A 15,442-nucleotide genomic window follows, 5' to 3' on the forward strand; every position below is an offset into this window, starting at 1 on the left:
TAGGGGAGTTTTGTAATGCATGGACAGAATATAAAAATATGCATGCTTTAAATGTGTTACATTCATTAGTGTCATAAGGCCTACGAATCAAGTCGGTCCTGACCATACTATTTCTCCAAAGGGGTGCTATTAAAAGTGGAAATCCTACACACACAGGTTACCTGATCAGATCACTTTGTGACCCATTTTAGGCTTACTACTGCTTATCCTGTTAAGACTTCCGCTCTTTCTGATCAGAAATGATCTACCAGAAGAGCCTGTTCTAAGCTTTCTGCGTAGACTCTATATACCGCTTTCAGGAATCTGGAATCCCCAGTGTCTGATTATACTATCGACTCTTAGTGTGAGAACTTGGTTATTTGGCTTACTCTAGAAGGATTGATAAAGCTCTTCCCAAAACCACCCATACTTCTAAGCATCGACTTCTGTCTGCCCCATAATTCTCATTACGTGAAGCTAAACTAAATTGTAAAAGAATGAAGTGTAAGTGGCGTGTAGTCTATGGGACAGAGGAAAAACCACATTAAAATATGCCCTCAAGTCTATAAAAATCTGATTTCAAAGTCAAAAGCTAATTGCACAGCTAATAGGATTTTAAGTATACGTAATGCCTCAAAGGTATTTTCTATTATTAATTCCCTAACCTCACCTTCTTTACTTGGCCAGACTATTAATCATTCTCAACAGTTTTGTGACAAACTACCTGAATATTTCTCAGATGAAATTAAAACGATCTTTGAATCTCTGACTGAAGTGCCATCCAGGACAGGTGAAATCTCTGAGTCCAGGAAAGATTATTCTGTTACTCATCCAGTTTTAGATCATTTGATACTTGTGTCTCAGAAGGAGCTAATCAAAATGATGCCAACCATCTCCTCTGGCTCTCTGTTTGACCCAGTTCTACCAAAACACACACAATACCTTATATCGTAGATGCCACCTAGAGGTAATATTTTTCCATGTTATTATACTGAGTAAGATGTATTGATTTTTCTATCTTGCAACAGTCTGTTAGAGTGATTTAATAAATCTATTTGTTAGACAACGGTGCCTAAAGCTTGGAAATAAGCACTGGTTTTTCCTTTATTAGAAAAATCCACTGCTGATCCTGGGTGGTGCAGTAAATTTTGACCTATCTCGCAGCTTTGTTTTCCCGTAAAAAATATTGGAAAAGGGAATTAATAAGCAGCTTATAGATTATTTGAACATGCACAATATTCTGAATGCTGCTCAGGAGGCTTCTGGTCAGTTTACGGCAGAGAAACTACTTTGGTCTTGAGGACCTTCGAAGGCTAGCGGCACAGGAACAAACCTAGGCCCTTGTCTTGCTAGATTTATCAACTGCGTTCAATACAGTGACCCATGAAAGGCTGGTAGATAACCAAAGCAAGTGGTCATCAGGGATCTTGCTTTAAATTGGCTCATTTCCTACCTGACAGGTAGAGAGAAGGCAGTGTATCTTGATCCATATTATTAATCTGAGTTCAAATCTTTGGTGCAAGGGGTCCCACGAGGTTTATTGTTGAGTCCTCCATTAATCAACCTATACATCCGACCACCTGCTCAACTGGTGCACTCTTTTGGACTAAAATGTTGGATTAAGCTGACGATACATAGATTTAGATCAGAGATTTTGTAAGTGTGTGTTAGCACCTTCAGCATGCTTAACAGATAATTCCTTAACATCTAACTCAGACAAGACACAAGTGATGATTGCCTCAAAGCAGAACAGTCTTTCTATCCTCCCCAATGGTTTTTGGAACAATGCCTTGGGGACAATTCCACCTCTCTGTAACCTGGGTTTCTACTCTGTTATAAGTTGGCTTTAAATGTTCAGGTACATTTTCTGACCTTGCCATGTTGTCGCTTCTTGAGGCTGCTGAGAAAAATTCTTCTGTATCCTCCAATTAACAATTGTCCTTTTAACAGTACAAGCCACAAGGCTTAGCTGGTTGAACTATAGGAAAGTCCCTTTTACTGGGCTGTTCTACAGGACTGATAAAAGGCTCCAAACTCTCCAGAATATGGCAGCAAGATTGGCCCTTCAGCTTCCCATAACACTTTTCTGCTTCTGCTGCACTAAGCTCTTTGCATTGGTTATCAGGCCCCAAAAGCATTGTTTTTAAATCTTTGTGCATAGTCTTTAAAGCATTTCATAAACTAGGACCTACCTATTTACAACATGCGTTTTCTCACTTTAAACCCGCGCGATCACTTCAATCTAGAAGTGCCACGCTTCTTCTGAGATAAAAGGTCTAGGATGGGAGGCTGGGCTTTTTCTGTCAAGGCTGCAAAGGCTTGGAACCAGTTATTGCCTACAGTGAGTTTCATACTGCAACTTCTCCTCTTCTGGAAGTCCCTGAGAGCATGACGTTATACCTACAATGGAAGCTACGATTAATAGATCCTACTCATATTCTCTTCGAACTGTCAGTCATTAGCACCAGGTCACTTTTATAGGCAACAGAGGGTTTATAAGTTAATTTTACATCACATTACATTTTCTTTCTACCCAGTGATTTGGAGAAGCAGAAACAAGGGTATGCTGACATATCACCACACACCTTTCTCTACACCTCAAGATTGCACCTACGCCGCAAAGTTTTGTGTTGTGAGTCAATGCCTTAAACACTCAAAACACAATGCTATTCTGAACCCTTGTACTACATAGAGGAATTATACACATCATGTAAATATATAAACGATGAAACCTGAAAAACTATTAATACAAGTAACCTGTTTCTTGCTGTACTCTAAAGCGATGAATTACTCTGAAATTAAAATATACAAGCCTCACAGCACTTAGTAGTGATGATTTAACTCCGCTTGCGAACTCAAAGATGATGATCCAATCCTTTGCATTCTGGGAGATGACATCCTATCCTTACAGTATTTGGAGGCAAAGGTGTAATACATCCACTCTACCCTTGCAACTCTATGAGTTGATGAAAGCACACATCTTGTGTAGTCAAGTAATAGTCCCTTGGTTTCCTTACCCTAGCCTTCGACCGGAAGAATGGAAAGCTGATATTGCAGATCTTGGCGTTGGGAAGCTTGTCCCCATTCATGCAGTCTATCTTTATATCTGTGTCCTCCTGTGGAAGAAGAGAAGGGGACAATGCATGATACAACCAAGGCTTCTACTCAGTCCATTTGGAAAGTGTTCATGTTGATAGAAGTGAACTAGATCATTCGGAAATCGAGCAAACTGAGTAATGCTCTGCTTTTACTTGAGCTCCATATGACCCACTGATTTCTGCTCCAAAAATACATATCAAATCAAGTCAAACTTTATTTGGCTGAAATAACAGCCTTAAAAGTACATACTAGACATAATACATTAAAATAACACAATCATTGAGATTAAAAACATAATTCAAATAACATGCACAAACACTGCTATGTCTTAATAAAAATAAACTACTATGATAATCATGAAAGCATCAAAAATTAATTGGTCCTTATCAATATCTATTTCTTGTAAGTAGTGAACATTTATTTAAATTATTCACCGTATAACACACTTTAGGGCTCCCTAGTTGCTGTAAAAAGAAACAAAGAAAAATGCTTCCTTATGCGATCTGGTGTTGGTTATGTGTAATATTTGGAGCAGGAAGCATGTTCGGTGGGTAGGGTAAAGCATGCAGAAAAAAATAAAGTGCATAGGGCTCTGCCTGGACCTGTCATCACAGGAGCATATGGGAAGGGATGTAAACCATGACCCTTGGGTAGGGAAGGACAACAAGAAGTGGACAAGATTAAAGTGCAGCCTTGTGAGGAGGAATCTATTCCATTTGTTTGAGCTAAACTGTAGGTATGGCTCTGGAGAAGGACTTATAATTGTGGTCCAAATGGGCATACCTGACTGCCTGGCATATAATTCCACCTTGTGTGTGTTGTGCAATTTAAAATAGTGGCCTTTTACCAAATCAAGCGCTAAGTGCAGAGAATTTCCAGGAATAAGGTACAGCTCTAGGGCCTCCAAATCTCAAAAGATTTTCTTAACGTATGTCCCAGCCAGGGAATGTTCAAAGCACTTACAAGGGTTAGACAATCCAATAGTACGGCTCTAGTAAAATGAATTTACAGATTTGCCCACACTCTTAACCACAGTGGCAGAGGTTGCAGTTTTATATAATCCTCCACAAGGCCAAGACCAACCTCAGCATGACAAAAAATGGTGAATGAAGATTGTGGTACAGCCAAAAGACTATGTAAAAATGTGTTTTCAATGTTTTGTTTAAGGCTGATAACTACATACCCCCACACTCCACCTCCAAATGTACCAACAAACAGGGATTTACTTTTAAAAATATCGGCTATCTCCTTCACTGGTTCATGCCCCAACCTTTTGGCAAAACAAAAAACTTGAATCAACTGACTTTTGAATTTGGAGGGCTCTTGTTTTTAACAGAAATGTCCAGTTAAATGCTACGTCCAACGAGATTCCCAAATAAGCAAAATTTTAGACACTAGCCACCTCCTCGTCAGACAAAGTAAATTTCCTAGAGTTAAAAAACCTAGGTCAACACTTCATTATAAATGACTTGGAGAGGTTGTTTTTCAACACAAGGTCATTCATGAAAATGCAATAAGCATCCAGGAGAAGCTGCAGTCCCCATTGGCAGTTCTGCCTAGTAAAACCGCGGCGTCCGTGTATAATAATACAGGTGCAAGGTGGGAGCATATCTAGGGCAGGTCTCTACCCTTTGAGCACAGTAATTCTTCCAAACCATTTATGTAAAGTAAAAAACAGAAAAGGGGCTTTTATACAGCCCTGGCAAACCAGTAGAATTTATTTTGGGTAATAAATCACCCATGGTACTGTATCGTATCTATACGGAGGTTTGCCAGTGTAGCTGACGGAGCAAGTCTATAAGAGCCTTGTCTAACCCCATGCCCTCCATAGTATCCCAGAGCTTGGATCATTGCACAGTGTCAAAGGCACATGTTAGATCCATGAACTCCAAATGCATGGTTTCTTTCTTTACCATGACATAATTTTGGGTAATAAGATATACATTAAGTCACAAGCATGGGCGAAACCTTAGCTGCATATCAGACAGTGTTTAGTTCTCAAATGCCCATTCTTCCAAGTTTATATAGTACTACCCTACTCAAGATTTTAACAGTACTGTCCTGCAGTGAAATAGGGTGGTAGCAATTAGGCAGACCGTTGTCCCCCTTTCTCAAGAATGGGAACGAATACTGCCTCTTGCCATTTTGGGACTAGTGGGCCTGTGATGGCAGCTCGTAGGATGTTTGTGATTATGGGGGCTCAGAATGGAAGATACACATTAAATAAGTACATAGGGGTTCCATCCGGGCAGAGCACTTTCCCAGAGAAACTGCTTTCTATTGCCAAGATGACATCATTGATTTAGATAGATTGACACAAGCAGATAGCAGGCTTGTGATCATAAGCAATTTCCTCCATGGTTAATTGTGTCTGTTTCTGATTGTTTGGGTCGAAGATTTTTGAAAATTCCTCTACCCAAACATTGACTGGGATGACTGTGTCTATCTGTAGTTTGTCATAACTAGAAAAAAGGAGCGATTTAATACTTTCCAAAAGGCACTGCAATTCTTCGTCTTGCCTGCAAACTCCAGATCTTCCCAGGCTTTGATCCTTATTTCTCTCTTTTTAGCTGCAATGACGGCCTTGTGAGCATTTCTGGCTGCGATGAATTTGATCTTGTCCTGTGGGTGTTCCTCTATTGCTAACCTAAGGCTTTTGTGAGCTAGGGAACATACATGGTTGAATCAACCAGGTTTACTTGATCTGGGGCATTTACGTGTTGTTAGTGTTAATGACATATAAGCACTTGGAGAGGTTTATGCCTGAATAATATCTATTGGGTCTCTTTCCTGCTGGGAGCTCAGCGTGATTGACTGTTGGTTTTTGTTCACAAAATCCTCCATAAACTGGTCCTTGTTCACCAGATCCCACTTAATTTTAACCCACCCTATTCTTAGTGTATTTAATGACCCTGTTTGAAACCTGGGTGTCCTTATCAGTAAGATCAGTGTGCAGGTTCAATGTGAGTGGGTTGTGGTCACTGATGCAACTAATGACCCCCTCATAATTCATCAAAATAGGGAACAAATCAGATGAAAGCATTATGTAATCAATATCGTTGCAAGTACCAGCACCATTGAAAGTCGGGGTTAATTAATAGTAGGGGACTTGTAGTCCTGCAAAGACCAAATCTTTAGACAGAATTACCCTGTTCAAAGCGTCCCCATATAGGGTATGTCTATAGTGTGTAATCGATAAGTCTGTGTCATCCTGTAACCCACAGTTTGTTGCAGTTTTAGGCTTACAGATACAAATGTTAGAATCCCCCATCCACAGAATCAAAGTCTACCTTTTCTGTATGGCCTCCGATTGCAGCAGATATTCCTCCAGATCTGCAACATCCTTAGGCATTGATGAGCCACAAATATTTGTGATAAAAGTTTATCAAGAGGAGATCGTAAGATTTTTGAAGCTCGAGGAGCAGTATTTGATAGTAAGGAGTACAATGCAACTCCTGCACCAGTCGAGTAGGTTTGACTGAGACAAATATAGCCAAACCACCCTTGGCCCTGCCTGAAGACGACAGGACTGCAGGGCTACAAAATGTGGTGCACCCGTTTATATACTGTGGTTCGCAATCCCAAGTCTCCTGCCAGCAATCAATGTCATAATGATGAACTAAATACACCAGTCAGGGTTATACAATTTTGGCCCACGGCCCGCCACATTCCAAGAGAAGGCTTTAAAGTCCGACAGTGCAGCAGGGACCACAAAACTAACAGGGAGATTAGCCATACACAAGGTACAACCCCCTAGCACGCTAGAAGCGTTAGAGGTGGTCAATCCATCTGATCCAAAGATGAAAGGGCTTCAAATCTGCTGGTGACTGGCAAAATGCATGACGAATTCACATTAGTGCCACGTGGTTCTGTGTCAGAATCCTGAGATCTCAGGAGCCTTGTAGATCTGCCGGATGGGCCATATAAAAAAGTATAAACAGTGTGCTTTAATATTTTCATTTAGGTTAATTAGTGAACATATACAATGTAGCATAGCCTGGGTATAGACAATGTAGCATAGCCCGGGTATAGACAATGTAGCATCGCCTGGGTATAGACAATGTAGCATCGCCAGGGTAAAAGAGGGATTTTAAAGTTGATGATAATGCACTCTCTGGAGAGGCCTTTGCCCGCTTACCAATCCAGGTAACTCTTCTTGCAGATAATATCTAGGCAAACAGATGACATGTCCAGACACATTGTTTCCTGAGCCAATGGACAACTTTGTTTAGTAAAGATGCATGATGTTCTGTATGAGGGGGTTCAATTTTGGGGCTATTTTCCAACACAATAACATAAAGGGTACATTTTGGCAGGATTTGAGGGCGGATGCCAACATCGTCATTCAGATTGCTATGGAGAGGCTGTACATAGCGCTCAGGTTGTAAAACCTCTCTCTGAACTTCTGGTCGGCCTAATCCACTTTGTCATATGTGGTTCATCTGAGCTCCTGGTGTGTCATTGCCTTCTCATGAACCTGCATCAATATATAAGTTTACAGTGGCTACACAGACTGGGGGCTGTAGCTATGAATGACCACAAGAGTTCCTGGGTTGATCACTGCAAGCTAAGGTCTGGCTAGAATTGCTTTTTGGTGCTTCGACAGAGTCAAAGTGAGTTCTCTCAAACTGGCATCCAGCCTGGCCTCAACGCTTCCTATCTCAGAGTCAATGACTCCCATCACTGAGGACAAATAGTTTATAGTAGACTTTGTTGTTGTATTTAGATTCCTTGCGCAATCTACATGCGAGTTGCCTTTTTGTTTCCCCCATTATATTACACACGGTAAACAATTTACAAAAAAGAAACTGGAAAAGGCTAATACCTTGGTGTGTCCTGATTATAGTCCAGCAAAAGGGGTGAAGAGATGGGGCCTAGCCCAGCCTCGCCTGGCCATGGACAGGCCAGCTCTTCGCCCAAGCGCCAGCCTGGGCGCGTCCTGTGCCAAGGGAGATGTAGTCCAGTTTTATGCCCACCCCCTCCCCCGCTCCACCCTTCTCACCTGTTGCGGCATTATAGTAGTGAGGGCTTGGTGATGCTGTGTGGCCGTATAGACATATATACACACACATACACACACACACACACACACACACACAGACACAAACACACACACACCTATACAATAATGGTAGAGTTGGGGGATTTCTAAAGACCCTGGAAACTGGCAAGGTAACTGCACCTCCCAATAGGTGTTTACATCCTACTAATGAGATAAATAGGAAAGGCGTTTTTGTCAGTGCTGGCCATTGGCTTATGCCCTCGAAAGGTCTTAGAGAGCATGTTGTAGAGTGAAACCAAGCCTACTTCTCAGTATGAAAAAATTAGCATCAAGTACATTTTAGAAATGAAAAAAAACCTAATGTAAGCTCTCTGAGGAACAGTTACTCTGCACGGAACCAATGCAAAAAAATTGTTACGGTCTCCTACACACTGATTGCTGATAGAAAGGCTAAAACATATGTTCAGGGCCAAACGTATACACTTTACATATGACCTAGTGAGCACATGGTGGTTCAGACACACTCCTCCAGTTTTATCTTGGGCAGAGTAATTAGTATAGAGGAGTGATTGCATGATTGTGGGTGGATGCTAACTCCGGATTGGACAAACATCTCATGTTCTGTGGAGACCTCACTTTATGGGTGTGATAGGAGCATAGAGGGCATTCCTTGATGTCAGAGGTTCTTCTAGATAAAGGTGGTTTTCATTTTATGGCGGTCTCATCTTCTATAGATCTTACTTTCTGGTTCAGAGGCTAGCCTTGGTATGCAGGAAGGTCACCTACTTTCTGAGTCTTACCTTCTGGATGAGGCTGGCAAATTGCAGGTTCCTAGAGTAGGTGATGTTGAGCACAGTGTTGTAGGCATTCTCTCCTTTGTTCTCCAGTGTGGCCTCAATGGCAATGCGCCTCCTTGTGCTTTCAATGATGAAGACAGAAGTGTCGAAGGATGCTGTGTAAGTGGCACAGTCTGACGTGGACCTCCGCATGACTGTTCGGCAGTACTCCCTGCAAGAAAAGAAAGGAATTTGTCTATGACAAGATAAAGAACCTGGGTAGCTCGGCTCGGGGTCTCGGTATGATGGGAAGAGTTTAAGATGCAGGTCAAAGGATGTGAGTCCGGAGTACAGAGACCATGCTTAGTATATACACAAAGCGGGGAGGGTCACATGTGAATCTGTAACAGATATCAATACTGGAGAACCACAGTGTACAGGTAAGTAACTTGTTTTTTCTCCAGTATTGTATCTGTTATATTTCACATGCTTGAATCAGAATAGTAAGCAGTATCCAAAAGGCAACGGTGGTGGGTAAGGCGAATCATCCCACAATGCGACCCAAACTTAAATACTATGGTCGAAAAAAAGAAATTGGAATTGCAGAAAAGCAAAAGGCACATAGCATAGCATTAATTCATTAAAATGAAAGTCAATGTTTTTGAAGATATTGACCTCTTGGCATCGAGAAGAAAGACGTTCTTGATGTCAAAACAAACTGCATTGCATAATCAGGGTGGGCACTTTTTGGAGTTTGGTGTCATTGACATAAGTGTAAATTGAAAACCATGGATCCAAATGATGGAGGCAGTCGCCAGAAATGAAGCTTAAAGAGGTAGGATGATACGGCAGAGTACTGGAGAACTCTACAAATGATAGGCTTATTCTAATTAAAGGTCCAAGAAGCCATCTTTTGCATGTAATCTGATAGAAACAAGGTAAATGAGGTAAGCACTTACACATGCAGTCAGATCTCGTAGAGTTTCTTAGCATTGACTGTACGAGGGTCAGTTCAAGTCTTACCGGCTCCTACAGCAAAAAAGCGTTTGGCATTGCAGCGGGTGCCCTGAGCACGCGCACTCATGAGTTCTGATCATGGTCGGAGAAGTCGAGCTGCTTGCGGTAAACGTGGCAGCACTCTTAAGGTGTAGGCTTCCTCTCCTAAGCAGTACGGCTGGCTCTCCACACCAATCGGAGTAGCTTCCAGCTCATGAAGACGCTGTAAATCACTTTGCCCACAGGAAGGGAGTGGGGGGAGGGAGAAGGGAGTTTGGGGATTCATTTCTTCGGCTCCCAATAGCGACGATGTGACGCCGTCCTCTGTGTCTTCCTGGTCCTCAGGGGTCAGTCAGGGCTGATCTCGCGGTGTGGCTAGAACTGCTGGTCACAGCCTGACTCCAGTCCTGGGTGACGGCCTGAAGTCTTTAGTGATTTGGTCCATGCAGCCTCTCTTGGCACATGGGGTTGCTGCAATGCAACTTAGACTCCTCTTATGCAATTGCCCACACATCGGCATCCACTAGGACTTGCTGTTGAGGTGTTCAAAAGGCCGGGAACGCTGGTGACACAATTACTTCAACAGTGGCCCCCTCTGGCATACGGAGTCATCACTACAAGGCAGTGTGGGCTTGGCATCCTCTGCACAGTGCTCGATACTCGGTTCAGTCTATGGTGGTCCTCTCATGGCACACAACAGCATTACTGAACACAATCCTCCAAACAGTCTCGACCTAATCAGTGCACAGCTAAATCCTCACACCTCACACAGGGAATCATCACAATAAGGCTCCTCAATGGAGCTCTCTCTCTCCAACGCTCTCCTCTTCCTCACAGGGCACACTGATCTTGGTAAGCAGGCAGGCACTGGTGCTCCAGGGCAGGTGGTCCTTGTTTCCCTGGGTTATATCCCATCACCAAACAGGGAGACTTGCAGGCCTTGGCCCTCATTCTAGTCACAGGCAGAAGTCTTGCAGAGCTTCCCCTCCTCACACGCTCATCTGGCTGCTTGCTAGATGAAAAGGTTTGGCGTCTCAACCGCCCTTTTTGCAGTCCTTTTTCCAGACACCAAAATGTGATTTTGGGTCTGATTCTTTGAAGTGTTATTTTGGGGTTCAGCTTTTTTTTTAATGTGTACACTTCTTTCTCCTTGAAAGGATGTCTGTCACAGCAGGCAATGATTGGCCCACAACACAATTAATGGGGGTGACCAGAGTTCAAACCTGGAAGTCAGCCACAGTGATGTGTGGATCAAAAGGTTAATCCCAGGCTGCCGGCACTACTTTGTATGATTTCCTTATTTGCCCCATCTCCTTCCTGAGATATGCTCAGGCCCCTTCCTTGTGATCTGTCACTGAAACAAAGAGCAACCTTTTGAAGTGCAAAGGGAGAGTCCCTTCTTCCAGTGTGGGTCCCAGCCAGCTCACATGAATGCAGCAATACACAAATCTGTCTGGGAGGAGTCCTCTACTCCTCGTGTTCTCACCAGGCTGGGCTTGCCAAAATGGAACCCATGGTCCTCTATATAATGTACCATTGCAGGCATACTTGCTCTCAGTGTATGTATATAGCACACACACTGCCCAGCACTGTTCCCTCTATGTATAGTGCCATTAGAGGCACAAATACATTCAGCATATTTATTCACTCAGCACACCCTGCTCAGTATTGTAGCTTTTCTGTATTGTACCAGGGTGTGCTATTTCCGAACACACACGCTGCCAGAAAACACGCTCATCATGTGAGCACTTCACCCATCATGTACTGTACTTCATGCAAGCTCACATACACCCACCCAGGACATGCTTCATGGTGCACACACTGCACAGCATTATATCTTTCATGTCATGTGTTCTCTAATACAGAATATAGGCTATGCACAATGGAAGGGATGAAGACATGGTGTACAGCCTAAAATAAATGAAGCCAGCAAACAGAAAACAAGCAAATGTGAGCTACAAACCACAAAGCCAATGCTAATCCATGGGAAGAATGCATTCCTAGGTCAGCTTTCCGAATGTCCACAAGATGTCTTTAGCAAACCAGACAGGTCTGCTGTCTGATAGGCTTCGACCGCATAAAAAATAGTGTCAGGCCTTGTGGCCATCCTCGGCATGGGGTCTATGGATGGATGGATCTTGCAGCTGCGGCCCATGTGTTCGGCCTGTGCTTCTTGCCTCGGCCTCTCCACATGTATCTGTCTGCCTGAGTGAAATACTGGACTTGTTATTCATGATTGAACCAGGCCGGGCTCTCGTTGTTGCCAATGAGAATCCTCAGCTTGCATTCACCCACGCATGAGGTGAGCGTGTAAAAGAAATGGCAAACAAACCTTTGAAAACTCCTGGTTCTTATTTAGAGGGACCAGAGAAAAATGTAGAGTGTTCTGGCCCCTTCCAGCCCCCTGGCTTTGGCCTTGCGCCGCAGACGCTCTCACGTTTGTGGAAGTGGTTCCCTTGCTTTTGGGAAGCACAGACAGAGCATGGTGTGAATTGCTTACATATGTCGGGAGCGAGGGCAAGAATGGAGACAAATAATGGAAAAATCACAGAATCGGAAAAATTCAATTGGAAAACATTCAGTAATCTTCTGACAACTGTGGTGTTATGTTATAAAGGGATTTATAGAGTTTAAATATCTGACTGGCAGATGTGTGCGCCTCACGCATATGATTTAACCCTCTCAAAGCCTCTATGTAAACATGGCCAAAATATGCTCGCTTTTGCCATCGGAGACATATATGTTTTTAATGGAAGGATATTCCCAGTAAAATGCATGATTATTGGTTCATCCTTTTCCTGATATCATCGCTCATTCTGGAATCTTCATTTTTGGTGATGTCACACAGAGCGGAAATGGAAAACCACAATACTTAAGCTCCTTTCCCACCTTGCCTTTAAAGTGCTTTCTAAATTTCCATGTGAAACACAATTTGCAAATCTGATGGACCCTTTGGCTGTTACCGGGCCCATCAGAATTCATGTGCCACTCGTAATCTGGAAAATCCTATTCAATTTGAGTTGGGTCTGGGGACAGGGTCTGATTGAGAACAAAATTAGTCCCGGACTCTGAAGAAACAAGCATTTGCAATGCAAATCGGCCGCGTCTTTGGGACCTTATATGTATTTAGCTACGCAGCACATTAGCTTGGGTGCTGAAACATCTACTGTTGTTTAACATGGAGGGAAAGTAAGCACCAAACTGCGTGACACACCAGGTATTATTTTTGTTTTTTAAAACATAAATAAAAGGCATTGTCAATTACAATGCCAATAGCTTAAACTCACGTAAATGGGAGACCTATTGCATTGCAAATGCTTGTGAAAACTTCATCACCGGCAAGACCCGGCCCACTTAAAGCCCTGTATACATGCCAACATTTATTGTGTAATGTAACTGTTAGCATGCACGGTGATAAAGTGACGTGATCAGTCAAGCCCCCTTTTGTACCACTTGTAAAATCAGCGTTTGTAAAAGCATGTGTTTTCGCCACCAAGCCAGGCTATTGGCTTTGTCAAGTGCTCCCGCCAGGCCCTCGGAGGCCTGCTTACCCTTGGCGTTCACCTGGAAGCGGACGGCACGCCATGCAGCCACAGCCGACTGCCTGCACAGATCTGTTCTGCACATGTGTTCCGTGCAGGGTGCATGCTGCCTGCCCCACCTCCCTTCCCACCGAGGTGTCCCTTCGTGGGAAACAGGGCAGTCGGTAAACCTCAGTGGAGAGGTTATTTTAAGAGCCCACCCTCCTCTCCTGCAATGGTTATGTTCCTGGCGGCGGGGAACACACAAGCCAGCTCCGTGTTCGCATTCTTGCTGTGCAAACTAAATACGCAAATAATCACCCACAGAAATGACAGAATTATTTATCCGGTGGCAGTGAAAATCAACCCCTGTTTTTAGAGACTCTTTCCGGTTTAGAGTTTGCCTCTTGCAAGGACGTGGCTTTGGTTTTAGGAACGTGGTATTAAGTGTGGCCTGCTTTGATGTCCAGAGGTGGGCTTCCCCTCGGCCGGCCATCATGAGGCCGCAGCCGGCCAAAGTACGGCCATATAGTGCGTCGCTTTATTGGCTAATACCAGCAGAGTATTTTCACCAGACTGGGCATCATGGGGAGGGTTATTTTGGACAGGATCCTCGGGTGGATTGAGGAAAAGGGGATTTTATCCACTCTCCAGGCAGGATTTAGGCCTGGCACTTCTACTTTAGACCAGATATTTCGCCTGCAGGTCCTGTATTGGAAAACAGCTAAGGTGGAGGGTGGCAGCCTCTACCTTGTATTTGTGGACCTGCGGGCAGCTTTTGACCTGGTCCCGCGTGGGAAACTTTGGAATGTCCTTGCGGAAATGGGTCTCCCGCCGTATCTGTTAGCCATCCTTATAAAATTACACCAAAACAACTTTGCTCAGGTTAGGTCTGGAAGGAATGGAGAACTCACAGAACAATTTCCAGTCTTGAAAGGAGTTCGCCAAGGGTGCGTCTTGGCCCCTACCCTTTTTAGCCTATATATAAACGGCCTTATTGAACATCTGAATGGTGCACCCAATATCGATGCACCTAGATTGGTTACAGGCAGAGTGCCCGCTTTGATGTTCGCGGACGACACACTTTTGTTGTCCAGAACATCATCGGGCATTCAAAATATCCTTGATGCCTTTGTAGAGTTTTGCCATCTTCGGGGGCTGGAAATCAACATAGGAAAAACAAAGTTTATGATTTTCAACCCCCCAAAACGTACCCGCCCCAATCCTGTGCTTTGTGGTAGCCCTCTGGAAAGGGTTAAAACGTTCATATATTTAGGCGTTACCCTTACTGAGAAATTTGATTGGCATAAACACATTGATAGATCAACGCTTAGGCTTACCCAGTTAGCAGGGGGACTAACTAAAGTTTTCAAGGAATCTACATTTAGGCCGGTCTCCCCTGCACTTACAATTTATAATCGCCAAGCAAAAATGTCAGCAGTCTATGGGGCTGAACATTGGGGGCATATGCAGTCCCAGTCTCTTGATCTTAAAAGGGTGGAACAGTCTTTTGTTAGAAACTTAATTGGTCTACCGCCTAGTACACCACTGATCCCTCTTAGATTTGATCTTGAATTAATCCCTATAGAGGAGATAATAGGCGCCAGGCCAATTATGTACTGGAAGAGGCTATGGTCTGTCCCTGAATTGGCTGACTATAGAGCTGAATTCATTGAGATTTGGCCTACTCTTAGATCCAAAATGATCCCTTGGCTTAGGCATATCAGAGCACTTTGTACCCGGCTTGGCTTCCCTGGACTATGGGACACGCCGGAGACTAACTGCCCTGGGATATCTAAGAAGACACTCCTCTCCTACATTTACACGTCAAATCTTCAGACGCTGATGAGTTCACCCTCCGTGGGGAGGTTATCATCTGAGTTCCTTCTAATAAAAACAGAGCCTAGGGCCGAGGTTTTTATGGACTTAATTGAACCCCAAGCTGCCCGTAAGCTGTATGTTCAGCTGCGTTATGGCACTCTTCCTATAAGATCTTTCACTTCTAAGTGGACTAAATCAAATATTTTAGCTTGCCCTGTATGTACTTACCATACTGAGAATATTTCCCA

At 43.5% G+C, this 15,442-nt stretch overlaps 1 protein-coding gene across 2 annotated transcripts in view; it reads right to left on the reverse strand.

Moving 5' to 3' along the window:
• ITGA11 (integrin subunit alpha 11) overlaps window positions 1–15,442 on the reverse strand; it is a 508,108-nt gene that overhangs the window by 78,166 nt on the left and 414,500 nt on the right. For both annotated transcript variants that reach the window (XM_085644636.1, XM_085644637.1), the window contains 2 exons: window positions 8,881–9,088; window positions 2,997–3,095 (listed from right to left, as the gene is read on the reverse strand). In XM_085644636.1, the coding sequence (XP_085500762.1) occupies window positions 2,997–3,095; window positions 8,881–9,088 (307 nt within the window). The remainder of the gene's footprint in view (window positions 1–2,996; window positions 3,096–8,880; window positions 9,089–15,442) is intronic.

Source organism: Triturus cristatus, chromosome 3_1 (assembly GCF_964204655.1).
Source record: "Triturus cristatus chromosome 3_1, aTriCri1.1, whole genome shotgun sequence".
NCBI lineage: Eukaryota > Metazoa > Chordata > Amphibia > Caudata > Salamandridae > Triturus > Triturus cristatus.